Below are 27597 nucleotides of genomic sequence, written 5' to 3'. Positions count from 1 at the left end.
CAAATTTGCAGCAGTGATTGCAAAATATGAAATTTCAAGTGTCTGATTACAAGCCTGATCCAAGTATAAGCTTTAGGATCTATTCTCACGTCCGCAAATCTGCGGAACGGGTGCAGACCCATTCATTCTCTATGGGGCAGAAATGGATGCGGACAGCACACAGTGTGCTATCCGCATTTCCTGAGCGCGCCCCCTATATAGAGTGCTGTGCTTCGTAAGCGGCGCTCACAGGAGCGCCACTGCCTTTTCAAAACAGCTGATCACCAACACCCGGGACTCCCACCGTTCAGATATAGGTGATCTATCCTGAGGATAGGTCATCAGTATAAAGGTCCTGGAAAACCCTTTTAATAGAAAGCAATTTTTTAGGCAGTCTATATTAAAGCTACCCTTCCATTTTGTTGCTGTAGAGCCTGTGCAGTGCCTTTATATGGCTGGCATCGGTGCTGGTTCTGATACAGTCGCTGTCACCACGTTGCTCCTGACTTGTGCGTCATCTGCTGATAGTCTGCTCAGTCTGTATGGGAGCCTGTGCAGTGTAAGGTCAGTAGGAAAAAGCAGTGCAAGGTAGAAGGAATGGTAGGATTGTTCCCATGTAGATGGAAAATGATCTCACACACAGAGCAAAGTCTGCTAAGGGAACGACATAGAAAATCACATAGGCTGTGTAGAGATATGACCACTTTTATATATTACAGTGATTTTTTTTTCAAACAGAACTTTTCATCTTTGCAACTAAAACACTTATTTATTCAAATTTGTGCACAACAAATAAAAAGCTAAATTTAACTTACATCATTATATCATTTCCAATCCACTATAGTTATAGTCCCTAATTGTAAACCCCTAAATCTGTTCTAGATTTTTTTTGTTCATCTAGTTAGACTAGTTGGTGGCTCTCAGTGCATAAAAAAGCATAATTACTGACTGATGGAAATCTGAAATTTGTTGCCCTTTTTTGTTGCGATAATCCCTATAGCGATGATTGTAACATGTGATGGGTATTGAGAGGAAAATGATCAGAGGACACTGAATACTTCCTATGGACTTAGATGAGGGTACTTTCCCACTAGTGGCAAGGAACTCAGGCGGGTGAACAGTCTGTCGAATCCGTGCTGCCGTTAGAGCACGTGTGCCGCCACAAACATGCTGAGAGGCGACCGGAATAAAATTAAGACATGTCCTAGCTTTATTCTGGCCGCCTCTCCGCATGTTTGTCGTGCTGCCGCCGGAACTCCGGCCTGCCCACATTATAGTCAGTGGGGCTGGAGCGGTAGTCCAGGGGGGTGCGTGCACTAGCGGCAGCATGGATCCAACAGGCTGTTCACCTGCAGGAACAGCCTGCCGGAGTTTCTTGCCACTAGTGTGAAACTAGCCTAAGGATAGTGTAGAACAGGCATGCTCAACCTGCGGCCCTCCAGCTGTTGCAAAATTACAACTCCCATCATTCCCGGACTGCCTACATCTATCAGCCTACAGCAGGGCATGGTGGGAATTGTAGTTTTACAACAGCTGGAAGGACGCAGGTTGAGCATCCCTGGTGTTGAATATATATATTACTATATATTAAGCCCAGAGAGGAATTCTCAGGGGCAGGATTACAGTGACAGGCTGTGATCCTGCCCCTTGCTTTCACAGCTCTGTCCCCTGCGAGCTCCAAAATGTTACTGTGACTGAAGAATTGCATCTGGAGCCATGATCATTGTGTCAAGACTTTATTACTTGGATGCTTGGCTGCAAAAGTCTGTGACTGACAAAAAGTAGTAATACCACCACATCCCAACCAAAACTATGGGTTAACCTAGAACTCATATTGATGGCTGATCCTCGGGACACCACGCACCTCCAGTGATCAGCTGTTTCAAAGTAGCGTTAGCGCCAGATCTACACAGCTCCATCCACTCTCATTTGCTTCAATGGCAGTTACAAGCTCCATCCTGTACATAATGGATGGAGCTGGCTGATCAGATTGATGGCCCTTCAATACAAAAGGTGAGGACAACCCCTTTAAATACATCTATATTTCTAATCCACTGAACAAACACACTTTGCACAGTAATAACAGTTAATGTAGTATTCTGCCGAGGGTATATGTTGCCTGGCTATCTTCTCCTGATTTCAAGACGGAAGGTCACAAACTACATCAATTCCACACTTCCTGTGCATTACTTGATATACTGCATAATAACCAAGCATGCTACTAACCTGCTGTTTGGTGCTATTGAGCAATCAGCATTACACAATCATAAAAGATGCAACCAAACTGCATGTATATGAGTTACATAAAACAGAACCGACCAACCATTTTATGACTCTAAAATTTAGAAATTTCTTGGCATAGGTTTATTCAAACTCCTAGCATTCAAATGTAACATACCTTATTTTATTACCAAATCCTGAGGACCCAGATACAGTTGAAATCGGGATATGCAGGGTTGTTGACATCTGGCATTTGCAGTTTGCCGGTTGAGTACCCCTACTATAGTCATTGTGATTATTTATAGTTTATCCTTCCTCTATTACCATAGTCCAACAGATCTGTTTGCAGTATGTAGTTACCTTTAGTGCTCATGCACACGACTGTAGTTTTGTTACGGGTCCAATCCCCCCCTTTTGTTTGTGGATCGCACTCTAACCCATTTATTTCTATGGGTCCGCAAAAATATGTGGACATCACATGGATGTCATTCGTGTGATGTCCACAATCTTGTCTGATTTGCGGCCAAAAATAGGCAATTCTACTGATCTGGGTGAGAAAATTACGAAATGCACTAGATCAGTCTCTGGATTTGTCGGATCCACGGATTGCAGAGGGCAAAATGGGTTTGGTTGTGAGCATGAGGCCTTACTTATTTTTTGCATGGGGTGGGTGACTTACAGAAAGGAAAGGGACTAAGATGTAAGTAAATAGCCATAGTGTTTTCTCAAACTTTCTACTCTTCCCCAGCAGCCAATCCTTGGTAATTGGAATCTGCACCGTCGCATTTACAATCACAAAATTTGGCCCAGAGGTACATCAGGTGTCCGGGAAGGTTTTAGACCAGGTCTCAGCCCTCTAGGACGTACCGTTCCTGAGATATTTCGAAAAACTGCATTAGCCAATAGAAGCTTGGTCACATGACCCTTATCAGCCATTAGCCTCCACATACACCGTTTTACTCCAATTTTCCTAAAACTTGACCTCTGGCCACCCTAGGGGCAGGCTGCTATGGAGGTCACAGTTAAGGGGATGGTCCGCTATGGAGGTCAATGTTAAGGGGCAGATTGCTGGAAAGGCCACTGGTCATGGTCAAGGGGGTGGTGTGCTGTGAAACTCACTGTTGAAGGGGCAGGCTGCTGTGGAGGTCAAAGTGAAGGGGATGGGCTGCTGTGGAGGTCCAATTTTGAAGGAACAGGGGACTGTTGGGGGGGGGGGGGGGCAGTGTTAAGGGGTGGGGGGCTGTAGAGGTTTACTGTTAAGGGGGCGGGGTGCTGTAGATGTCACTGTTATAGTGGGTCCTTCAGCTAGTACACATATATATACACACACACGTCCTTCTAAAAAAATTAGCATATTGTGATAAAGTTCATTATTTTCTGTAATGTACTGATAAACATTAGACTTTCATATATTTTAGATTCATTACACACAACTGAAGTAGTTCAAGGCTTTTATTGTTTTAATATTGATGATTTTGGCATACAGCTCATGAAAACCCAAATTTCCCATCTAAAAAAATTAGCATATTTCATCCGACCAATAAAAGAAAGGTGTTTTAATACAAAAAAAGTCAACCTTCAAATAATTATGTTCAGTTATGCACTCAATACTTGGTCGGGAATCCTTTTGCAGAAATGACTGCTTCAATGCGGCGTGGCATGGAGGCAATCAGCCTGTGGCACTGCTGAGGTGTTATGGAGGCCCAGGATGCTTCAATAGCGGCCTTAAGCTCATCCAGAGTGTTGGGTCTTGCGTCTCTCAACTTTCTCTTCCCAATATCCCACAGATTCTCTATGGGGTTCAGGTCAGGAGAGTTGGCAGGCCAATTGAGCACAGTAATACCATGGTCAGTAAACCATTTACCAGTGGTTTTGGCACTGTGAGCAGGTGCCAGGTCGTGCTGAAAAATCAAATCTTCATCTCCATAAAGCTTTTCAGCAGATGGAAGCATGAAGTGCTCCAAAATCTCCTGATAGCTAGCTGCATTGACCCTGCCCTTGATAAAACACAGTGGACCAACACCAGCAGCTGACATGGCACCCCAGACCATCACTGACTGTGGGTACTTGACACTGGACTTCAGGCATTTCCCTCTTCCCAGTCTTCCTCCAGACTCTGGCACCTTGATTTCCGAATGACATGCAAAATTTGCTTTCATCCGAAAAAAGTACTTTGGACCACTGAGCAACAGTCCAGTGCTGCTTCTCTGTAGCCCAGGTCAGGCGCTTCTGCCGCTGTTTCTGGTTCAAAAGTGGCTTGACCTGGGGAATGCGGCACCTGTAGCCCATTTCCACACGCCTGTACACGGTGGCTCTGGATGTTTCTACTCCAGACTCAGTCCACTGCTTCCGCAGGTCCCCCAAGGTCTGGAATCGGTCCTTCTCCACAATCTTCCTCAGGGTCCGGTCACCTCTTCTCGTTGTGCAGCGTTTTCTGCCACACTTTTTACTTCCCACTGAGGTGCCTTAATACAGCACTCTGGGAACAGCCTATTCGTTCAGAAATTTCTTTCTGTGTCTTACCCTCTTGCTTGAGGGTGTCAATGATGGCCTTCCGGACAGCAGTCAGGTCGGCAGTCTTACCCATGATTGCGGTTTTGAGTAATGAACCAGGCTGGGAGTTTTTAAAAGCCTCAGGAATCTTTTGCAGGTGTTCAGAGTTAATTAGTTGATTCAGATGATTAGGTTAATAGCTCGTTTAGAGAACCTTTTCATGATATGCAAATTTTTTTAGATAGGAATTTTGGGTTTTCATGAGCTGTATGCCAAAATCATAAATATTAAAACAATAAAAGGCTTGAACTACTTCAGTTGGTGTGTAATAAATCTAAAATATATGAAAGTCTAATGTTTATCAGTACATTACAGAAAATAATGAACTTTATCACAATATGCTAATGTTTTTTAGAAGGACCTGTATATATATATATAACCCCTGTAGCAGCACCAAGTACTACAGTTCATCAAAAGATACCACAACAGCGTAAAAACAAATACTGTACAGTATAAAGATAGCTCTAGAAACTACACCTGTGTCTATGGAAAACTACATTACCACTGACAAAACATTTCCATGCATATGGAGCTGAGAAACCAAGAACCTCCTACATAATTCTGCTTTGATCCTCCTTTAAATCTCTTATCACCCATCACCTTCAGTATTTATCACAGTATCTTCACCTTTGTGTATCCTCTGGTGATCTTGCATATATAAAACAAGGGTTTTGCATTCTTGAGCTTTTCCTTGGTTTGTTTCAGGCTACTCTCCGGCAGGTACAGAATGCTGCAATAACTGCCCGTCGGGAGGCAGATGTGAAGAAGCGTATTAAGGAGGCAAAGCAAAGGTAAGGCACTTAAACCTGTTACCTAGGTTAGTGTGTACAGAGCTTAGTGGTTATATTGTAATGTTTTTCATGCCATGTATTTGTTCAGCATGAAACAGTACCTGGAACATGAAGGCATATCCAGTTGGGTGTGTGATGTGGCTAGCCGTAGCAGTAACAAGTGAGACAGTGATGACAGTGAGAGAGGATCTTCCTTATTGGACATTTTACATACCAATACAGACATCTAGATGTATTTTATATAAAGATTTCTATAGTGAATGATAACGAGTGTGCCTGTCTGTAGTATTTGCCTTGAATTTTACCGCTTTTATGACCGCTGCCTGCATTGAAATAGCTGAAAACTGTAAGGCTGGGTTTCCTTGTTTTCTGGCTCGTATCATTGGGGGACACAGGACAGTGTGTAGAGCTGTTTTCTGACACTAGGAGGCGACACTAGGCTGAAAACTGTTAGCTCCTCCTCTGCCAGCTATACCCCTCCAGCCTGGAAAGAGCATACCATTTTTTGGCTTAGTGTCGTAGGAGGCAGACCTCCCTGCTTAGCAGAGTGGCTTCTATTGATTTTTTTTATTTATTTATTTTCTTAAATTTAACATCTGGATGGGTAACAGAGTCGCATTGCCGCTCTGTGTACCCAGGGAGGCTGGCCGGTTTCGGTTGTCCCACCGCCCTGCCTCCCCCCCCCAAGAAGAAAAGGTGGACCAGGGCAGCCTCGCTCCCCTGCCTCTCGCCTGTGCAAGGGCCACCTGTTCTCCAGCCCCTTCACTCACCATTCCCTTGCCACTTGAGTGCCAGCGACTGTAGAGGTGGCCCTGCTGGTTTATGATGGAAGGGCGAAGAACACAGATGAAGGCACACCTCCCTCTCCACTCTCAACCCTCTGCCTGGTCCCAGATTTGGACAGCAGACATAACGGGGGGTCATCTGGAGGGGGTAGCGATTCCACTACTTCAGGCAGACGCCATTACGCCGCTGCTGGCTTGCGGGGGTTAACTGGGGGTCCGGTCTTAAGTGGAGCCCAGCTGCCTGGTGGCTCTGCTATTGAGGGCACCGGGGACGCTGTTTTTTCCGTCCCAGCGCATCGTTATCTGCCCTCACCTCCCCCGCCGCTAGGCCCTGGTGCATGCGCTATACCGGGAGACGCGCCGCAGAGTGCGAAATATGGCAGGGGGGCGTGGCTAGATGGCAGCGTGCGACGCTCATCGGTTTCGCGCCAGTCATGCTCCTCAGCGTCCTGAGGGGGCGGGGACGTTCCCTCCTTCCGCGGATCTCTGCAGCTCTCTGATCGGGGAACACAGGACCTGGGTTCTGCGGCCATTCTGGTAGGAATATCGCTACCCCCTCCAGCATTGAGCGCTATCGCAGCACATATGTCTGACCCAATCAGTACTTCCCCTCAAGCCACCCGCAGGGCCACCTACTATTTGCAAGGTAAAGTTCCCTCGTGGACAGGCAGACTCTCTGTGTTTGGCATGCTATGCGCCCATGCAGGTCCAATCCCCTACCCCCCTCCAGCCCACAGAAGTGCTGGACCAATCTGTCAGTGTGGAACCAGACTGGGAATGGGCCCTGTCCCGGGCAGTGGAGGACCTATCTAAGATATCCCAAGCCACCCTTTCTCTCATGGGTCGTTTGGTTGATAAATCGCCACCTGTGCAGTCCGCACTGTCTCAGGGCGTCCACTCCAGGGGCAGGCCTCCTAACAAGCGTCCCAGAGCAGAACACCATTCCTATGACGCCTCAGCATCCTCCCCCCTCCCGGTTCCTAATTACAGGCATCCTCCCTCTTGGAAGACGCAATGTCTGAGGGGGAGATTGCAGATTCAGACTCTAAGGTGGATCCGAAACAGTCTTCCCAAATTGCATACATGGTGGATAGCCTGGTATCTGCCGTCCGTGACACTTTCCAGGTGCAGGACGACCTTCCCTCTTATCTGCGCTCGAAGCATGCCCCCAAGACTTTCCCCTTGCACGATGACTTCTCTATGGTTGTCGCCAAGGCATGGGACCAGCCAGGTCTGCGCTTTCTGGTCCCAAAGAGGCGGGACCTGCTCTATACTTTTTACCACTGAGTGCGTGGCGAAATGGTCCTCTCCTCCAAAGGTGGATCCCCAGTTCGCTCGCCTGTGAAAAATACGGCGATTCGGGTAGCCGACAGATCCTCTCTCCATGACCCTGTGGACCGTCTTGTAGAGTCTCTCGCCAAGTCCGTCTTTGCAGCCAGCGGCTCAGCACTACGGGCCATTTTCGCTTCTGCCTGGGTGGCCAAGGCGGTCTCGGAGTGGGCCCTCCGTTTGAACCAGGACTTGGCGGCGGATCTCCCCCCAGCTGAGCTCCAATCCTTGGCAGTTCAAATCTCTCAGGCAGGGAAATATCTTTGTGAGGCGGCCCTGGACGCTGGGGCTATGGTCGCGTGCTCCTCGGCCCTCGTGGTATTTATCCGCTGAAAACTCTGGCTTAAAGTTTGGGCGGCAGATTCCTCCTCTAAGCGATCACTTTCGGGCCTTCCTTTTGCTGGGTCCCGACTCTTCGTTACCCGACTGGACGAAATCATGGAAAGAGCACCCATCTTCCACAGCCAAAAACATAGCGTACATTTCGTCCTAGGGCGAAAAAAAAGTATTTTAAACCCAAACCAGCCTGGCGCCCGCGTGCAACGTTCCCCCTCCGGCAAACAGTCTTCCGCACGAAGGTGGGGGGTCGTCTTCTCCTTTTTCAGGAGACCTAGCCGGCTCACATCTCGGACGCATGGGCACTTGACGTCGTAACCTCAGGTTACAAAATCGAGTTCACATCCACCCCTCCCAACCACTTTTTCCTCTCACAACCCCCCAGGGATCCAGTTCGGGCTGCGGCATTCTTCCAGGCGGTTCAATCCCTCCTCGCACGGGGTGTGATAACTCCAGTTCCTCCAGAGGCATTACTCTGCTCCCTTATCTGGACGACATCCTGATCAAGGCTCCAACAGTCGCTCAGTGCGAAGGAAGTCTACGGAGCACCTTGGACACGCTCTCTCGCTTCGTCTGGCTGGTGAACCTGCAGAAGTCTTCCCTGCGTCCCTCCACGCAGATCAGGTTCCTTGGCATGATATTGAATTCGGGCGCTGCGTTGGTACGCCTTTCCCTGGACAAGAGGCTGAATCTTCAGCGGTCGGTTCGTCTGCTCCTCCAGCGCCGAAGCCAGTCAATTCGTAATTGCATGCGGATACTGGGTGCGATGGTAGCCTCCTTCGAGGCAGTTTCATTCGCATAATTTCACACCCTGTGATTTCAACGTGCCATATTGTCGTCCTGGGACAAATCCCTGGATTGGAGTATTCACCTGTCTCGACAGGTACAGTCAGCACTCAGTTGGTGGATCGCACCTGGAAGTGGGGAAGTCCTTTCTCCCAGTGACATGGACGGTCATCACCACTGACGCCAGCCTTCAAGGTTGGGGCCGGGTCTTCGCCACCCAGACAGTCCAGGGTGTTTGGTCTCCATCGGAGTCCAAACTGCCCATCAACATCTTGGAGCTCCGGGTCATTTATCTGTCCCTTCGGCATTGGACCCCCGTCCACTCAGGGTACAGTCGGACAATGCCACGGCTGTAACTTATATCAACCACCAAGGGGGAATCCGCAAAGATCCTACACGTTCCGGTGATCTTAGCGGTCTACATCCCGGGAGTGGACAATTGGACGGCTGATTTTCTCAGCCGGACGACGGTGGACCCCGGGGAGTGGTCCCTCCATCCGGAAGTGTTCAAGGTCATCTGTCTCTGTTGGGGCCGACCGGACGTGGACTTGATGATGTCCAGACTCAATTACAAGATTCCCTGCTTCTTCTCTCGCGCAAGAGACCCGAGGCGTACGACGTAGACGCCCTTGTGGCGCCATGGGATGGCTTTTCTCTCCTGTAAGTCTTCCCACCCCTTCCTCTTCTGCCTCGGTTTCTGTGCAGAATCAGGATGGAGGGCATCCTGATCGCCCTGGATTGGCCTCGCCGTGCGTGGTACTCTGACCTCATTCTCCTTCTAGGGGACACACCGTGGCCTCTTCCGCTCAGGGCCGATCTTATTTTGCAGGGTCCGATCTTCCACCAGAGTTTAGATACGCTACGTTTGACGGCGTGGCTATTGAAACCTTCCTTCTAAGGCGGAGAGGATTTTCTGAAACGGTCATTCGAACGATGATTAAGGCCAGAAAACCCACGTCGTCAAAAATCTATTACAGGACTTGGAAGTCCTTCCTGCGTTTCTGCGAGGAACGCAGTCTCCCTCCCAGACGGTTCTCCCTTCCTCCTATTCTGGCATTTCTTTAGTCCATATTTGAACTTGGACTTGTGCTTAGTTTCTTTGAAGGGACAGGTCTCAGCCCTGTCCATATTTTTCCAGAGTTCCCTGGCTGGGTTAGGCCCCGTCAAGACATTTCTGCAGGGGGTGGCTCACACCGTGCCTCCTTATCGTCCCCCATTCTTGGGACTTGAACCTGGTCTTGGGCTTACTCCAGGCCGCTCCATTCGAGCCTTTGAGTGAGGTCTCTTTGCTTGCTCTTCTGGAAAGTGGCCTTTTTAGTGGCCATCACGTCTATCAGGAGGGTGTCGGAACTGGCAGCCCTTTCTTAAAAGGAGCCCTTTCTGGTGTTTCACCAAGATAAAGTGGTGCTCCGCCCAGTGCCTTCTTTTCAGCCGAAAGTGGTGTCGGCCTTTCATGTCAACGAGGACATTGTTCTCCCTTCGTTCTGCCCGCAGCCTTCTCATCCGATAGAACGCATGCTCCATCGGCTTGATGTGGTGCGGGCTTTGAGGATCTATCTGTCCGTTTCTGATCCTTTTCGGCGTACGAACTCTGTTTCTTAGTCCCTGAAGGTCCTCGCAAGGAATTGGCGGCCTCCAAGGCGACGATTGCCAGCGATTCGGTCAGCGATTGCCGAGGCATACCGCTTCCTAGACAAGGCACCTCCCCCTGGGATCGCGGCCCACTCTACCAGAGCGGTCGAGGCTTCTTGGGCTCACCTTCACCATGCATCGTCGTCTCAATTGTGTAAGGCTGCGACTTGGTCCTCCTTGCACACGTTCACAAAATTTTACCGGGCGCATTCTCTGGCCTCGGCGGATGCTGCTCTGGGCCGCAGGGTCTTGCAGGCTGCAGTGTAGTAACTTCCGCAAGGGAATTGTTTTCCATGGGATTCTGGTTTTCCCTCCCCGTGGACTGCTTTAGGGCGTCCCACGGTCCCGTGTCCCCAATGATACGAGCAAGAAAACGAGATTTTTGTGAACTCACCTGTAAAATCTCTTTCTCGCTTAGTTCATTGGGGGACACAGCACCCACCCAATTTTCTTAGTGCAGCATGTAGAGGTAGTCGGTTGCCGTTTGGGACCTCGGTCCTGATTTGGTCCTACAGCGGTGTGCGGTTCTAGTTTGTTTTTCAGTTTACTTTCTACTTCTCCTACTGCTAGGGCACAAAGTGATATGCTCTCTCTAGGCTGGAGGGGGTATAGCTGGCAGAGGAGGAGCTAACAGTTTTCAGCTTAGTGTCGCCTCCTAGTGGCAGAAAACAGCTATACCCATGGTCCTGTGTCCCCCAATTAACTATGCGAGAAAGAGATTTTACAGGTGAGTTCACAAAAATCTTGTTTTTTCAAATGCATATTTTTATAGATTTTTATATTATAGATTTTACAGATTTTTTTTATTTTTTTTAGATACAAACCATAACAACCCTCACCCACCCCATTCCGATAAACCCCCTTTAACAACTCTTCCGGGCCTTAGTCCAATATGAATCCAAGTCCAATAAATTGCAAAGCCCTGCAAACTCTGTCTGCATTGTCCATATCCAGGCAATCCTAGAGGTAAACTCCACACACATAGGGCTCATGCACACAAACATATTTTTTTGTGTCCGTTCCATTATTATTGTGGCTCGGAAATGAAACTATTCACTTCAGTGGGGCCTCAAAAAAATGGAACTGATTCCGTCAAGTCCTATTATTGTACGGACAAGGATAGGACTGTTCTATGTTCACGACTGATATCTGTGTTATGTGGATCCACAATTTGCGGACCGCAAAACAACAACGATCGCATGCATGAGCCCTAACTGTGTAACTCTTACAGATCTAAGGTCCCCTATACTAAGTCTCACAGTGAATCAGCACACACATCAATATTACATAGAGCCCTAACCAGTATGAATTAAATACAAATGGGATAGTCTATACCCCTCACTAACAGACATCTGACATATTCTTGCAAAGATGTCCACACAGTGCTGCTCCTCAATTGGCCCAGTATCTCCCTGCAATTTGTCTTAACTTCCCACAGGAAAAGCATAATGCAACTGAAGATACTTGTAAAAGTTCAAGTGAGGAAGTCTGAACTTCTCCTTGAGCTGTGCAACATATTTTACAGTACCCTCTACCGCATTATGTGCCAGTCTGATACCTTTCCCTTTCCAACCATCAATCTCTGCCAGTCATAGGGAATCGCTCAGTGAAGTATATCTCATCTCGCACTATACCTTGTAAATCATTCTTCCATAATTCATGTAATTACATTCAGATTTGCTTCTGTCGTTTTTAAAACCAGAGCCAGGAATGAATTGTAAATGGAGGAAATGTATAAATGAAAGACAGTCTTCTTGTTTTTGAACCTACTGCTGGCTTTAAAGGGAACCTGTCACTGGGATTTTGTGTATAGAGCTGAGGACATAGGTTGCTAGATGGCCGCTATCACATCCGCAATACCCAGTCCCCATAGCTCTGTGTGCTTTTATTGTGTAAAAAAACCACGATTTGATACATATGCAAATTAACCTGAGATGAGTCCTGTACGTGAGATGAGTCAGGGACAGGACTCATCTCGGTTAATTTGCATATGTATCAAATCGTTTTTTTTACACAATGAAAGCACACAGAGCTATGGGGACTGGGTATTGTGGATGTGCTAGCGGCCATCTAGCAACCTATGTCCTCAGCTCTATACCCAAAATCCCGGTGACGGGTTCCCTTTAACTCAAAAACTAAAAAACCATCAAAAAATCTGAATGTGGAAACTGAGCCTTACAGAAGTAATTTGCATAAAGAGCACATGATAAGTAGCACTTAAAACATAAGAGAGGGGCTATGATGGTGACATGGACCCCAAGTCTAGGTGTGGACTGTGTAAGGGAAAGAGGGAATTATGTGCATACATCTATATATCTCTGTATTCTCTGACAGATGACATTTGCTGACAATGTTAAAAATGGCTTCCTATTTGCTTTCTATTTCTGCAAATTCTCTCCAGTTACTGAAGGAAGAGCACACAACTGATGTTCTGCCAATTGAAAGAATGTGCCATTAAGAAGGGGAAGTGATAGGCTACTAAAGCACTTTGTGCATATTTTGCTTTTAGGGCCCTGAAAGAACCAAAGGAGTTAAATTTTATCTTTGGAGTGAATATCGAGCAGCGTGAACTTGATGGCATGTTTGTGTACAACTGTAGTCGGTTAATAAAAATGTATGAAAAGGTGGGACCTCAGCTTGAAGGAGGAATGTAAGTATTACTTTGTATTTACAAACCAGATTAATATATTGTAAGGGGTTCTCCGGGACTCTTATATTCTTTAAGAAAAGCATAGATGAAGTTTAATTGTTAAAAGGGACTCTCTGAGATGTTTAAATTGATTCCCTATGATAGGTCATCAGTATTAGATCAGTGGGGTGTCCAACTCCTGGCACACCTTGCCCATCAACTGTTCCTACAGTAGCTCTGGTGGCTAAACTACACGGCTCCATCCATTTTATTCAGTGGGAGCAGCACGGCTTTAAAGGGAACCTGTCACATGGAATGTAGCATCTGAGCTGCAGGCAGCATACTATAGAGCAGGAAGAGCTGAGCAGATTGATAATTTGAAAAGATTCAGTATAATTTATATTTAATTTATTTGAATTCCTGTTCATTCTGGGCTTTGAAGTTTAAGGAGGCGGTCCTATCAGTGATTGACGGTCTTCCCTATCACAGTGTATACAGGGATAACTGTCAGTCACTGATAGGACCAACTCCTGGACTTCAAAGCCCAGACAGAGCCGGAATTTCAATAAATGAAATACAAGTTATGTTGCATCTTCTTCTTTAAAACTATATATCAATTTGCTCAGCTTCTCCTGCTGGCAGATTAGACTGTATTTTCATGGTGCCAGGTTCCCTTTAATTAGCACTGGACAGAGCTGTATGTGGTTTTTGCGCCATAGTTACTGCAGAACATGTGATTGTGGGGGTGCCAGTAGTCAGACCTACACTGATCTAATAGGCTCAGGATAGGTCATCAATATCTGATAGGCGGGGTTCTGACACCCCACACGTATTCAGTGTACAGCTCTGCAGTTACCAGTTCTAGTCCACTACACAATGGACAATGCTGTGAGGTTCTGGCGCTGACTTCTGGTTCCAGGGTTACTCTGAAACAGCTGATTGGCATGAGTGCGGGGTGTTGGACCACCAATCAGATATTGATGGCCTCTTCTGAGGAAAAGCCATCAATATTACCCCTTTTAGCCTTGGGTGATCTTCCGTTTTTGCACTTCCATTTTTCACTTCCTGGAGCCATACATTTTTTACTTTTCTGTTCACAGTCATATGAGGGCTTGTATTTTGTGGACCAAAATTGTACTTTCTAATGGCACCATTTAATGTCGCATAAAATATTGTGGGAAGCTGGGAACAAAATTCCAAATGAAAAAAAAAAAAAAAAAACTAACGCAATTTCACTTTAGTTTTATAGATTTCGTTTTTATGGTGTTCCCTATGTGGTAAAACTGAGCGATGCCCTTCATTCTTCCGGGTCAATACAATTACAGCAATAGCACATTTATATAGTTTTTCTTGTGTTTTAATACTTTGGGAAAAATACTATTTTTTTCTTTTCATCGCCTTATTATGACCCCCCATAACTTTTGTGAACAGCGTTGGTACAGGAGGGAGGTGTTATCAATGAGTGATAGCATTGTATGTATAAGTGTGCATGCAGGGATAGCTGTCAGTGACTGGTAACTCCTCCCTCCTGTACCTATAGCTGTTCATAGGAGGTAGAAAAAGCAAAAATATAAATGTATAAATTACAAGCTTTACTAATTCTTCCTTTCTGCTGCAGCTCTCTCCCTGTAACTGTCACAGTTTCTAACAATAGATATGACTGGTGACTGAAGGATGTAACCTCAGTATGTGGACATGAACATAACTATACAGATTTACCACCAGGGGCACCATTATAATGAAGTAAATAGAATATCTAACTACTGAAGCATTTTTATAACAGAAAGTAACCAAAGTTACAAAAGTAACCCGTTTAACGTGCTGATTTACATAAATGTAATGTTTTATAGTGGCACAACCCCTTTAATGTTTAACATCCTTGCTGCTGATTGTTCGGAAGCTTTTTTTTTTTTTTTTTGGCATATGTTCTGCAGGCCATACATATAATCATTTTGACTGTTTCTCTTTCTAGTGCCTGTGGAGGAGTAGTAGGGGTTGTTGATGTTCCTTATCTTGTTCTGGAGCCCACACACAACAAACAAGACTTCGCTGATGCTAAGGAGTACCGACACCTTCTGAAAGCTATGGGGGAGCACTTAGCGCAGTACTGGAAAGATATTGGCATAGGTGAATTATGTTTGTAAAACTCTGTGTTAGCTTGTCTTGACACAATAGAATAGTGTTGTTTAAATCACACATGTGTCATGTTTTCATTTATAAGGGAAAACCTTGCACATTGCTGGACCAGCCGTATCCTGTGGCATCAAACTCCTTAGTTTTATGGTTGTAGTCTGAGTAAAATAAACCTATTATACTCCCCTGTCTGTTCCCATTGGTGAATTCCAACTTCATTGTCTGCTTTCACTGACTGCAAAAATTGACTACCTTGCTTTCCTTATTCTCTCCCATAGCTGAGAAGGGCATTGTAAAATTCTGGGATGAATTTGGTTACATATCTGCAAACTGGAATCAGCCTCCGTCTACTGAGCTAAGGTATAAGCGAAGACGTGCCATGGAGATCCCAACCACTATTCAGTGCGGTGAGTACCTTTGTTTCTAGTTATTGCTTAGTCTGATTTACTAATTCAGAAGTAGGACTCAGATTGGCGATATCAACAACTACATAACCATTAAAGGATAACTGTCGTATTTAGTTTTCTTTGGAGTATTGGATTGTGGTGATTAATATCTCCTTGGTGGCCCTATTTCAACTTTTCACTGTGTATTCAATTACCCCTTGATTCCACAGTTTTGTTCCCTGTACTGCCTATTTTTACCTGTGCTTAAAATAGGGTTGCTAGGCATGGTCCGTCTATCTGTTGAAGGACAGAGGACGCAGAAGCAGGCTGCTTGCAAGGTCAGATTACAGACAGCCAGGGACTGTAAGTAAATGATTAAAGCCAGGTCCTCCCCAGCAGCTGATAACAGTGCCTGGGCTTTGTGCACTTCTCCCTGTCCCTGCGCTTGGCAGACGCTCTCTCACTTAGTAGAGCTGGAGAAGTAGAGTTGAAGCAGCGCAGACCAGGGAAGGGAGACCTTTGGGGGGCTATTGTTACTGGCTAGTGGGGCAGGCGGGATTAGCCTCGGGGTGAGGGCAGTGGCGGCCATCTTAACTGAATAGTGAAATTGCAGTTTTATGCAGACTGGTTGCTAAGGGCTGAATCTTATTAAATGTGTGGTAAGTCAGTCTAATAGTAACTGATTCTGGAACATCATGCTATTAGTAACTACATATATGAAAATTGAAATTAGGGTCCAAGTGTGACAGTTATCATTTAAGGCTGAATCTACATCATGGTTTTGCCCTATGTTTAACATATACATTGAGGGGGGGGGGGGGGGGGGTGCAGAAACATAGTAAACTATACCAGTGTCGGACTGGGGTGCCTAGGGCCCACCAGTAAAATGTATTTTGGGGGCCCACCGTATGGATACATTCAAATATTACCTGCTCACACAGCAGCAAGATGCTACCAGATGATTGAATATAGGGGGCCCTGCAGCAACTTTGAGAAAGTAGGTCCTGGGGAGAAGAGGACACTGGTAGCTTTCCTCTATAACTAGAAGTCATCTCAGCTCTGATCGTGTCTATAATAATAAACTGAGTAGTGTCTTTAATAATCTATCACTTTTTTATATGAACATAAGCTGGTTGAGGTGCTGTACATTGAATATATGTTTGTAGTGCAGTAAGTCTCCTGTGTCATGTGCCACTTGTACAGGGGATCAGAGACTAGGGGACCACCTTGCTCAGGGGCCCACCGGGGGATTCACCTGTACCCCTGTGGGCCAGTCCTAGCCTGCACTATACTTTTCCATCCTGCAGCATCCAGCAAAAAATGTATACATTAATGTATACTTTTTCTTACCATGGAATCCTGTGATGCATCTGTTGGCGCATCCATGTAACGTATACGTTTTTTTTTTTTTTAAACGTTAATGGATTTTAATTTGGATGTTGAGTATTGGCTTCAAATTTATCTAGAAATAAATATTACATTTAACAGTCTTCTGTCTGTGCATCTGACATTTAGTTGGTTTAAACTCCTAAAAGTTTCTTCCGTGCTATTTGTGTATTTGCTAAATTCTTCAATGCGTATCAGGTTGAGGCAGCAGCATTTGAGGGCCTTCTCTTTCAGCTGCCAGACAGAGACATCATATTTACAGCTTCTAATATGAAGCGGTGTGTGGATTAACTGGTAGCCCAGACTGAAAAAGAACAAAATACAAGATTAAACCACTTTATATATTCTAATGTAATCTCATTCTAAGGCCTCATGCACAGCAGGTCAGTGCCTGTATTGGGGCCCGCAAACAGTGGGTCTGCAATATACTGGCACTGGCCGTATGCACACCATATCACAGATGTGGACCTATTCACTTGAATGGGTCCGCAATCTGGAAAGTGTGGTGTGAAACGGAGCTACGGATCAGAAGCTCACGGAAGCACTTCCATGGGTTTTCTGTCCGTGCCTCCGCACCACAAAAAAAGTAGTGCATTCCCTAGTTTTCTGCAGTGCGGACCGTTGGATGCGGATCACAGACCCCATTTAAGTGAATAGGTCCGTGTCTGCAGAGGGTGGTCGGTGGTCGGTGCCAATGCTTTGCGAACTGTATGAGGCCTAAATGTAGCAAACATTTGTGCTATCAGTGGGACCTAATTTCTAGAAAAAAAATTGAAATATTTTCTTCTAAAATGAATCTCTGAACAGTGGTAAATCCAGTTTAGTCTGACCTGTTTTACACTGTCTAACTACCACAGTCTTTTTTATTGGCCCCTAGCAATTTATCCAGTGCCAAATTAATCAGGCCTTCAGAGAGGGACAGGAGTTTTGTCATGTTGAATCATATTTATATTAGATGAGTTGTCTGAATGGCCTTTAAAAGTAAAGTAATGCTTCACCAATTCCCTGCTGCTCCTGTCTCAATGCTTCCGTGCCCCCATGTAGGGCTGCAGCAAACGATTATTTTAGCAACTGAGTATTCTACCAATTATTTTTATGATTAATCGAGTACTCTAATAAGAAAAAAATTAATTAACAGACTGTTTTCCTTTATAAAAACTTATCAGACCCCCTGCCATCAGTCCCCAACACCCTTCGTTCTCCCCTGTGCGATCAGCCCAAGTGCATCAGTTCACCCCAGTGCCACCAGCGCCGTTCCCCCCATGCCATCAGCTCTGTTCTCCCTGTGCCTTCAGCTCTACCCCACCCCAGTGCCTTCAGCTTCACTTCCCCAGTGCCATCAGCCCGTCCATGCCATCCATTGCCATGTCCCCCACTCCCCCAGTGCCTCCATGCCATCCATTGCCATGTGATATCCCCCACTGCCATCAGATAAGCCCCTCCATGCCATGTCCCCCACTCCCCCAGTGCCATCTGCCCCTCCATGCCATCCATTGCCATGTCCTCCTCCCCCAGTGCCTCCATGCCATCTGTCTCCCTGCTAACTTATACTTGCCTTTCCTGGCAGTGCGCTAACATGGAGTCCGCAGGAGACGGACCGCATCTTCTTCCCACTTCCCGGCATGCACTGGGCAGTACCTAATGTCACACACAGCGTCAGCCAGCGTGCTGACGATGTGTGCACGTAAGGCCCTGGCAGCGCGGTGCGGACGGGAGGCCATGGAGCGGTAAGTGAGAGGCTTCTCTTCACTCACGCTCAGTGATCATGTGATTTAAACAAATCCTCGATGAAGGGAAACTGCATGGAGGATTTTTTTTTTGCATCGATTACATCAATGAATCGTTGCAGCCCTACCCCATGCCAGTTTCTGCTTCCTTTTGGGCGCAGGAAATGTGACCGTTCGACCAATCACTGGCCAGAGCAGTGACCTGCAGCAGCCAGTGATTGTCACAGTTATGCATTGAGCGGAACCAGGCAGTAACAACCAGTGGGGCACTCGGGAAGCATCAGAATGGGAGCTGCAGGGGTTTGGTCAGGTGAGTATAAGCCATTCTAACAGGTTTACCTGATCTCTACCATCTGGAAAACCCCTTTCAAAATTTAGGTGAACCTCTTTAGCTTTTTTGGAGTTTGGGAAAATCTACAACAATGACTAGTCATGTATATTGCATTAGGCTACTTTCACACTTGCAGCAGGACGGATCCGACAGGCTGTTCACCCTGTCGGATCCGTCCTTCCGCTATTTTGCCGGACCGCTGCTCTGTCCCCATTGAGTATAATGGGGCAGAGTTCAGGAGCAGCACAGCAGTTCGCAGTGAGAGGCCGCCGGACTAAAAAGTCAGACATGCAGTACTTTTAGTCCGGCGGCCTTCCGCCGTGCACTGCCAGATTAAAGGTAATATCAGGAAGTATTACCGGAGCTCCGCCCTTGTCCCCATTATAGTCAATGGGGACGGCACAGCAAAATAGCGGAAGGACGGATCAGACAGGGTGAACAGCCTGTCGGATCTGTCCTGCTGCAAGTGTGAAAGTACCCTAACCTCTCCAAAGTTAATGTATAATGTAACTATTCCATCTGTACATAGGTTAAAATTACATGTATTTGAAATGTATTTTTTGTTGGCGACCCCTCTTCTGGGCATATATATTTTTTTAATTACTGACCCTTTTCCTTGCCAATTATTTATTTTTCTTCCAGATCTATGCTTGAAATGGCGGACTCTTCCTTTCCAGCTTAGTGCTGTAGAGAAGGAATACCCAGATACATGGGTCTGCGCAATGAATCCTGACACAGATCAATATAGGTCCGTACAATGATACAATTGTTTCTTTAGCATTTACTACAATCATAGTGGTAGATGGTATGACGATAGATACATAAATATGGTGATGACTAGATGGTTTTAAAATGTCTGTGCATGTGGCTTTATCACCAATTTCTCTGCCCCAAACTGTCTTTATTTCCTTTTTAACCTTTCACAATGCAAGCATTGAATGCCACCATAACACACATAGTAACGTGAGCAATTGGTGTAGTTCAGTCAGTCCTTGTTTGCCAGGGTTTTTAGTTCTACTACCTAGTGCCTTGCAGTTTACTCGCTGTCATGTTCTACATTTAGGACCCATCACTGAAGAAGAGGGTGTTAGGAAAGTCACCAAGTGTGCAACTGCTAAATCACCAGAACACATCCGTTTAGTTCAGCATTAGATATATTGTATTTTTATGGATCTAGTCCTAACTTTAGTTGAAAAAAATATATAAATACACGAAAAATGTAATGATTCCAGTCTTAAGACATTTGTCTGGAAGCATAACCGGTCTCCTCTTCAAATTTGTGACTTTCTGTCAGTGGTTCACTATGGCCAATGGAGATGTGTATAAAAATATGGAAGTGTGCTTTAAATGTGTGAAAAATATGTTAATTTCTCTGATATGGAAGTACGTTGCTGTCCTGATTTCAGATGTGAGTATGTGGAGCTAAAACAGAAACTTCCTGTCGGAGTGCTTAAGAAAGAGACTGTATCCCAGGAAGAAAAGAAAAAAACTCTAAGTGAAAAGATCCAAAAACAACAGGAGAAGCTACAATCTTTGCAGGTAATAAATACAGATTAGTAGGTTATGATTAATCCTATTATAGTTGTGGCATGTAAACGTAATCTTTAAATGTACACTGTAACTGCCTGAGAATGTTTAATAGTATCAGTCACAATAATGTGCATGGGCCACTTGGCCTGGATACCGAACAATTAGGCTCTGAGAGAAGAGACAGCAGGATGATTACGTAAAACATATGTACGGTCATTTATACTCTAATAGGTCAGGGATATACAGCTCTCCAGTCTTGGGGTCCATTCACACGTCCATATGTGTTTTGCGGATCCGCAAAACACGGACACCGGCAATGTGCGTTCTAGAGTTGTTGCGATACCAAATGTTTGATTCTGTTTCGATACCATGAAAAAGTATTGCGATACTTTATACCATTCTATACCACGCGAAAAAAATAAACCAAAAAAGCCACGTGCATTCCGCATTTTGAAAAATGGCGAAACGCGCAGTTTTTATAAAAAATGTTTTGTTCCGGCGTTCTCTGCATAATTTTTTTAAAATATTTTAATAGTTTGGACTTTTCTGACGTGGCGATATGTAATATGTTTATTATATATACATTTTATATGTGAAATTGGGAAAAGGGGGTGATTCATACTTAATATTTTGGTGGGGGTTTTTTTTATTATTTTTATTTTTTTGACATATTTAATAACTATTTCCCCCCTTAGGGGCTAGAACCTGGGATTTTTTTCATCCCTTGTCCTATTCACCCTGATAGAGCTCTATCAGGGTGAATAGGACTTCACACTGTCCCTGCTGCTCTGTGCTCTGTGCACACAGGATGGCAGCCAGGGCTTCACAGCTGGGGCTCCGATCAGAAGCTGCCACTGTACCACCAATGAGGGGGAGGGGACCACTGCCACCAATGATTTTAATACTGAGGGGGTTGAGAGGGGCCGGCGCACTGTGCCACCAATGATTTTAATAGGGTTGGGGGGGGGGGGATGAGAGACTGCGCCACCAATGATAATTACCCCTAACGCTGGGTTCACACCTGAGCGTTCGCGATGGAGCGCTCTGTATGCGCGATTGTACTGGCGTTTGCAATCGCGCATACAGAGACAAGCGAACGCCCATTGTCGCACGTTCCCGAAAGTCTATGTACGGGAACACGCGACAAGACGCCCCAAAGAAGCTCCTGTACTTCTTGGGGCGTCAGGCGTTTTACAGCGCGATTGTACGCGCTGTAAAACGCCCAGGTGAGAACCATTCCCATAGGGAAGCATTGGTTTCTCCTTGTTGAGCGTTTTACAGCGCGTAGGAACGCGCTGTAAAACGCTCAGGTGTGAACCCAGCCTTAATACAGGAGGCGGGTACTGGCAGATCAGCGGCAGTTAACCCCTCAGGTGCCGCACCTGAGGGGTTAACTGCAGCTGATCGCAGCTCCTTGTCAGGGGCAGGGTGCCGGCAATGCGATTCTGCTGCCGGCACCCGCCTCCTGTATTATGTGTTAAAGTCTACTTTTTCTGGGTCCAGACTTTAAGTATTAGGCTACACAGAGCAGTGCCCAGCGATGTCCCATCACTTACTATTAGTCCTGGGCGCCGCTCCATTCGCCCGCAGTGCCCCATTACTGTCTCCTCTCCTGCTCCATATGCTAATTACTATTGGAGCAATGGGGAGGAGACATCAGCTTCTCTAGTGGCGTTCCTTCTCCCTGGCTGTAGCGCTGTCCAATCGCAGCACAGGGAGAAGGAACGCCCACTAGAGAAGCTGATGTTTCCTCCCCATTGCTCCAATAATAATTAGCATATGGAGCAGGAGAGGAGACACTAATGAGGCACAGCGGGTGAACGGAGCGGCGCCCAGGAATAATGGTAAGTGCTGGGATATCGCTAGGCGCCGCTCTGTGTAGGAAAAGTCGTATCATTGGTGGCGCAGTGCTTCAGTCAGTAATGGAGGTGTCAATTGATCTTATGTTAGAAAGGCTGCCTCATTGATCTGTACATTAGTGGCATTGTGCAAGGTAGTCTCTCCTGCGATGCTCAGGTCTTACATACAAGACTGGAGAGCTGTATATCCCTGACCTATTGGCGGAGAATAGATGAGGGTACGTATGTTTTTATGTCATCATGCTCCTGTCTGTTTCCTTAGAGCTAGATTGTTATCCAGGACGAGTGGCCCATACGTATTTTTGTGACTGATACTATTAAACTATGTGTTAACGACCAGTTAAATGTGTTGTCACTTCTGCAATTAGCATTTATTATGTAGATGTTAATGCCAGGCACTTACTAATGTATTGTTATTATCCATATTATTTCCTCTGCTGGCTTCATTCATTTTTCCATCACATTATAGAATGTGTCGGCAGATAAGAACCATTTGGCCCATCTAGTCTGCCCAATATACAGAATACTATGAATAGACCCTGGCCCTATCTTATATGAAGGATAGCCTTATGCCTATCCCTTGCATGCTTAAACTCCTTCACTGTATTTGCAGCTACCACTTCTGCAGGAAGGCTATTCCATGCATCCACTACCCTCTCAGTAAAGTAATACTTCCTTATATTACTTTTAAACCTTTGCCCCTCTTATTTAAAACTATGTCCTCTTGTAGCAGTTTTCCTTCTTTTAACTATTCTCTCCTTTTTTACCTTGTTGATTCCCTTTATGTATTTAAAAGTTTCTATCCTATCCCCTCTGCATTATACACTGCTTGTTTCCATGGTTACGACCACCCTACAATCCAGCAGTGGCGGCCATGCTTGCACACTATAGGAAAAAGCACTGGACTCTCTGGTGGCCTGGTCCGTGGGAGCGCACATAGGCTTTCTGTATAGTGTTCAAGCACGACCACCGCTGATGGATTGCAGGGTGGTCGTAACCATGGAAACGAGCAGTGTATAATGTGATAGAAAAATTAACCAAGCCAGCAAAGGAGGCAATATGGATAATAACTGTATATTAGTAAGTGCCTTAACTTTCTCTACATAATAAGTGCTATTTGCTGAAGTGACACAATCCCTTTAAAGTGTATACTTCAGGGACAACGTAGACCATCCTATATTTAGTTGTTATCTCGAAATGTAGCCCAATATTTTCAGGTAGTTTTATCTTTGTCATTTTTTACATCACAGAAACCTGACATTTTAACAGGGGTGTGTAGACGTTTTATATCCACTGTATATATTAATGCCAAGAATGGCCTAGACCTATCTTGACCCAGGTATAAAGTGTGTATTAAAACTTCACTTTTAATTCGACATCAAGATAAAATGGCTGTGAGCCATAACAAACAATTAAAACACTTTGTTTCCACCCCAAAGAGTTGACGACTTAGTTGCTGCCAGGATGAGGGAGATGTGCACAATCAGTTTTTGCAGGCAACTACAGGTAGTTTGCTTACATTAGTCTATCCACACATTGCCCCCCCATGTTCAAGCTCTGCAGATATAGTTGTGGTGAATAGGAGATAGTGCACATCTCACCCTGGCAGCAACTTAGTCGTCAACTTTTTGGGGTGGAAACCAAGTGTTTTAATTGTTTGTTATGGCTCACAGCTGTTTTATCATTATGTCGAATTAAAAGTGAAGTTTTAATACACACTTTATACCTGGGTCAAGATAGGTCTAGGCCATTCTTGGCATTAACATATATGTGTAAAGAATTACTTAAACAACAGTTCCATACTTTAGTGTAATAATTGGAACTGCTCCAGTTAAATAAATTACCGTAGTTAATTACTTCATTCGCTGGTATAATTCACAAATTGCTTAATTCTTTGCAGAAAATCTCCACTGTTCGTTCAGGTGCAGATTTGAAAAAGCTCCCATTGGAAGTTAGCACTCGCCCCACAGAGGTAAGAAGCTCTCTCTTCTCTCTCCATTTCATAAGTCTATGAACAGTTTTTGACTATAATTTTCTTGGTAGAGTCCTGTTGCAGTAAGTCGACCATTGAGGCCAAGATCCCCACCTCTTCCTGCGGTCTTGAAAGAGGCTGTTAAACCTCCACCTGCACGGATTAGCAGCACAGTCAAAAGGACCGAAATAAAGCGAATATTGAGCTCTGAGCAGGCTAGCACCTCAAAAGCTCCATCCCCAGGACTTGTCAAATCTAGTCACACTGCCAAAACTGTGAACAAAATAACATCAGCTGTAAAATCTTCAGTGTCCAATTCAAAACCTATTGTGCTACAAACTGCTAAAACCTCCAAATTTATACCAACACCACCAGTCGTGAAGAACTCTAAGACACTTGCAGCAAAGAAACCAGCACCAAGCAAAAGCCCTATGGTGAGGCTCCAAAACTGTCCAATTTTATGGCGGGTTGGGAGGGGGAGGTTATTTCTGAAAATTATTTCTTTTAAAAGATTAGTAATCTTTTTATCCTTCCAAAGGCAGCATTATTTATGTTCCCGGGGAGCAGGATGATGAGAGTATTAGGGTGGGCTGTAAATGAAGACATGAAATAATACATATTTCTTTCTAGGAAAGCTATCCTTTACTGCTGAAAGTTTATAGTCCGCTATGCCAGGTTTGCTTTATTGCAAGGGTAGACAATCCTTTGCCTGAGGACCACATTGTCAGATTTCACTACTTGGATGGGTGGCTAAAATATGTCCTCATTAGAGAGATATATATATATATATATATATATATATATATATATATATATATATTAGATATAAAACTGTGACTTCAACTGTGGGGGATCCTGACCAACTCCAAGCTTTAAGTAGGTCCATCTGTAACAGCTGACATGTTGCAGGGCTGCAATATGTATGGGAGACATTACCGTTTTTTTCTTAGGTTATGTTCAGCATTTTGCAAGTTATTTTTCACCCCAGGCTTGTTCACATGTGACGTAACTGCTGCAGATTTTCCATTCACAGTTTGTATAGAAAATCCAGCTGAATATAGTAATGGCAAAGTGAATGAGATTTGAGGAAATCTTTTTAACTCTGCAGCATATCAATTTGTAATGCAGATTGGATGCTAATATATTGCAGGTTGCCCCCCAATAGGAAAGTGAAATTTCTGCAACAATACCCAATTGTTGTGGATTACCTGTGAATGCACAGTAAAATCTGCACATTCCCTCTGCTTACTTCCTCTCTCCCTCCTCTTAAGTGCCATCTGCCCTTCTCCTGTCACCCCTTGCATTGTGCCCCGCACTTCTCATCCATGCTTTCCCTGGGTCCCACCTCCTGTTGCACTTGGGTGCTGCCCGTGCTACTTGTGTGCCACTGCTTGATGCAAAGGGAGGCCAGTGTCCGCATGTAGCTGCTGAAAGTATGCTGGGTACTCTGCAGTCATTTTAGGACCAGCAGTCCCTTTGCCCACCAAGTTGGAATAGACAAGTTTTAGTCACCAGAAGGCACAAAGCATGATTACCAGACATTGGATGGTTCACCACAGCATGGCCAGCATGTATTACAGAGCGTGGTTGTCTGAAGAAGCTTCTGCAGGAAAATCCAAAATGGATCATTTGCTTTGTTGTGGATTTGCTGGTGTATATGTCCCTGCTGATTTGATACAGAAATTTTTGCAGCAAATCCGTGGTGGATGTCACACAGCACACACACAGCCTTTCTGGCGCACTGATTTCAAAGCTTTTACAAGTATCACTGAGGCGTTATTGTGGTGTATGGACTAAGACAACAACCTGCAGGTATTTTCTTTTGGCTTTATTTTTATTATAATTACCTTTCCGTTCTCCCGCTCCGTTAACAGAAAGGACGGATTCAGCACATAACTGAGCCAAATGGAGCCTACTGGCCCTAAAGTCTGTAATGGGGTCCGTTAGGTTTCTGCTCAGAGGAAGATTTTTGAAGCGGAGACAAAAGTCGTGCATGCGTTTTTAAGAAAGCAGAAAAGTAAAGTGTGTACATTTGTAAAATTTGCACACACAGTCAGCTATACCATTGCTGAAACTAATAAATAAATATATTTTATTAAAATTTTATAGGAAAGAAAAAAAGGGGGGGGGGGAATGTGTGTGCGCGTAGTCTGCAATACTATTGCTAAAACTAGTAACTACAGCTATAACTTTACATTTTTTTATTTCACTTTTTATTAATTTTTTTCAAAAATTCTCTTCTTAATTTTTAAATGAAAAAAGTAGATTAACCCCTTCCTGCCACAGTTACAGCAGCAAGGGATTTATTCAAAGCCTGCAGGCTCACATTTAATTTTACTTCCAACAGGGGGCGTTCTCACATGAAGAAGAGCACTCCCCTGCCTGCTTCTACATTTTACACTGCAATGGATCATTGTAGCAGGGTACTACAATGATGCCACGCAGAGAGAGAGCTTCTACAGGTCTCGGCACTCCTTACTGTGACCACAGCTGTCTAATGAGAGCGCGGTCACAGTGATCTGCAGCGTCACGGGTTACAGTTAAGAGCTTACTGCCATGACATATAAAGTAGTTTAGTGGTAGACAGGGGGTTAACTACACACACAAAAACAACAATGAAATACACCCATGTGAAGCCGAGTAAATCTGCTAGTGGTAACATAAAGAAATTTGCTTCACTGTGCTCCCATAACAGTGACTTGTACAGTGCCCTCCATAGGAGTGACTTCTACAGTGCCATCATAACAGTGATATACACAGTGCCATCATAACAGTGATATACACAGTGCCATCATAACAGTGATATACACAGTGCCATCATAACAGTGATATACACAGTGCCATCATAACAGTGATATACACAGTGCCATCATAACAGTGATATACACAGTGCCATCATAACAGTGACATACACAGTGCCGCCATAACAGTGACATACACAGTGCCGCCATAACAGTGACATACACAGTGCCGCCATAACAGTGACATACACAGTGCCGCCATAACAGTGACATCCACAGTGCCGCCATAACAGTGACATCCACAGTGCCCCATAACAGTGACATCCACAGTGCCCCATAACAGTGACATCCACAGTGCCCCATAACAGTGACATCCACAGTGCCCCATAACAGTGACATCCACAGTGCCTCATAACAGTGACATCCACAGTGCCTCATAACAGTGACATCCACAGTGCCTCATAACAGTGACATCCACAGTGCCTCATAACA

The 27597-nt window shown here is 45.1% G+C and overlaps 1 protein-coding gene across 3 annotated transcripts in view; it reads left to right on the top strand.

The window, feature by feature from the left end:
- Positions 1-27597, top strand: part of MORC2 (MORC family CW-type zinc finger 2) — a 107737-nt gene that overhangs the window by 56068 nt on the left and 24072 nt on the right. For all 3 annotated transcript variants that reach the window (XM_044275231.1, XM_044275239.1, XM_044275247.1), the window contains exons 13-20: positions 5458-5543; positions 12921-13061; positions 15013-15167; positions 15452-15580; positions 19646-19751; positions 20410-20542; positions 24293-24364; positions 24436-24798. In XM_044275231.1, coding sequence (XP_044131166.1) covers positions 5458-5543; positions 12921-13061; positions 15013-15167; positions 15452-15580; positions 19646-19751; positions 20410-20542; positions 24293-24364; positions 24436-24798 — 1185 coding nt within the window. The remainder of the gene's footprint in view (positions 1-5457; positions 5544-12920; positions 13062-15012; positions 15168-15451; positions 15581-19645; positions 19752-20409; positions 20543-24292; positions 24365-24435; positions 24799-27597) is intronic.

Source organism: Bufo gargarizans, chromosome 1 (genome assembly GCF_014858855.1).
Source record: "Bufo gargarizans isolate SCDJY-AF-19 chromosome 1, ASM1485885v1, whole genome shotgun sequence".
Taxonomy (NCBI): domain Eukaryota; kingdom Metazoa; phylum Chordata; class Amphibia; order Anura; family Bufonidae; genus Bufo; species Bufo gargarizans.
This window is presented reverse-complemented; position numbering and strand designations above follow the sequence as displayed.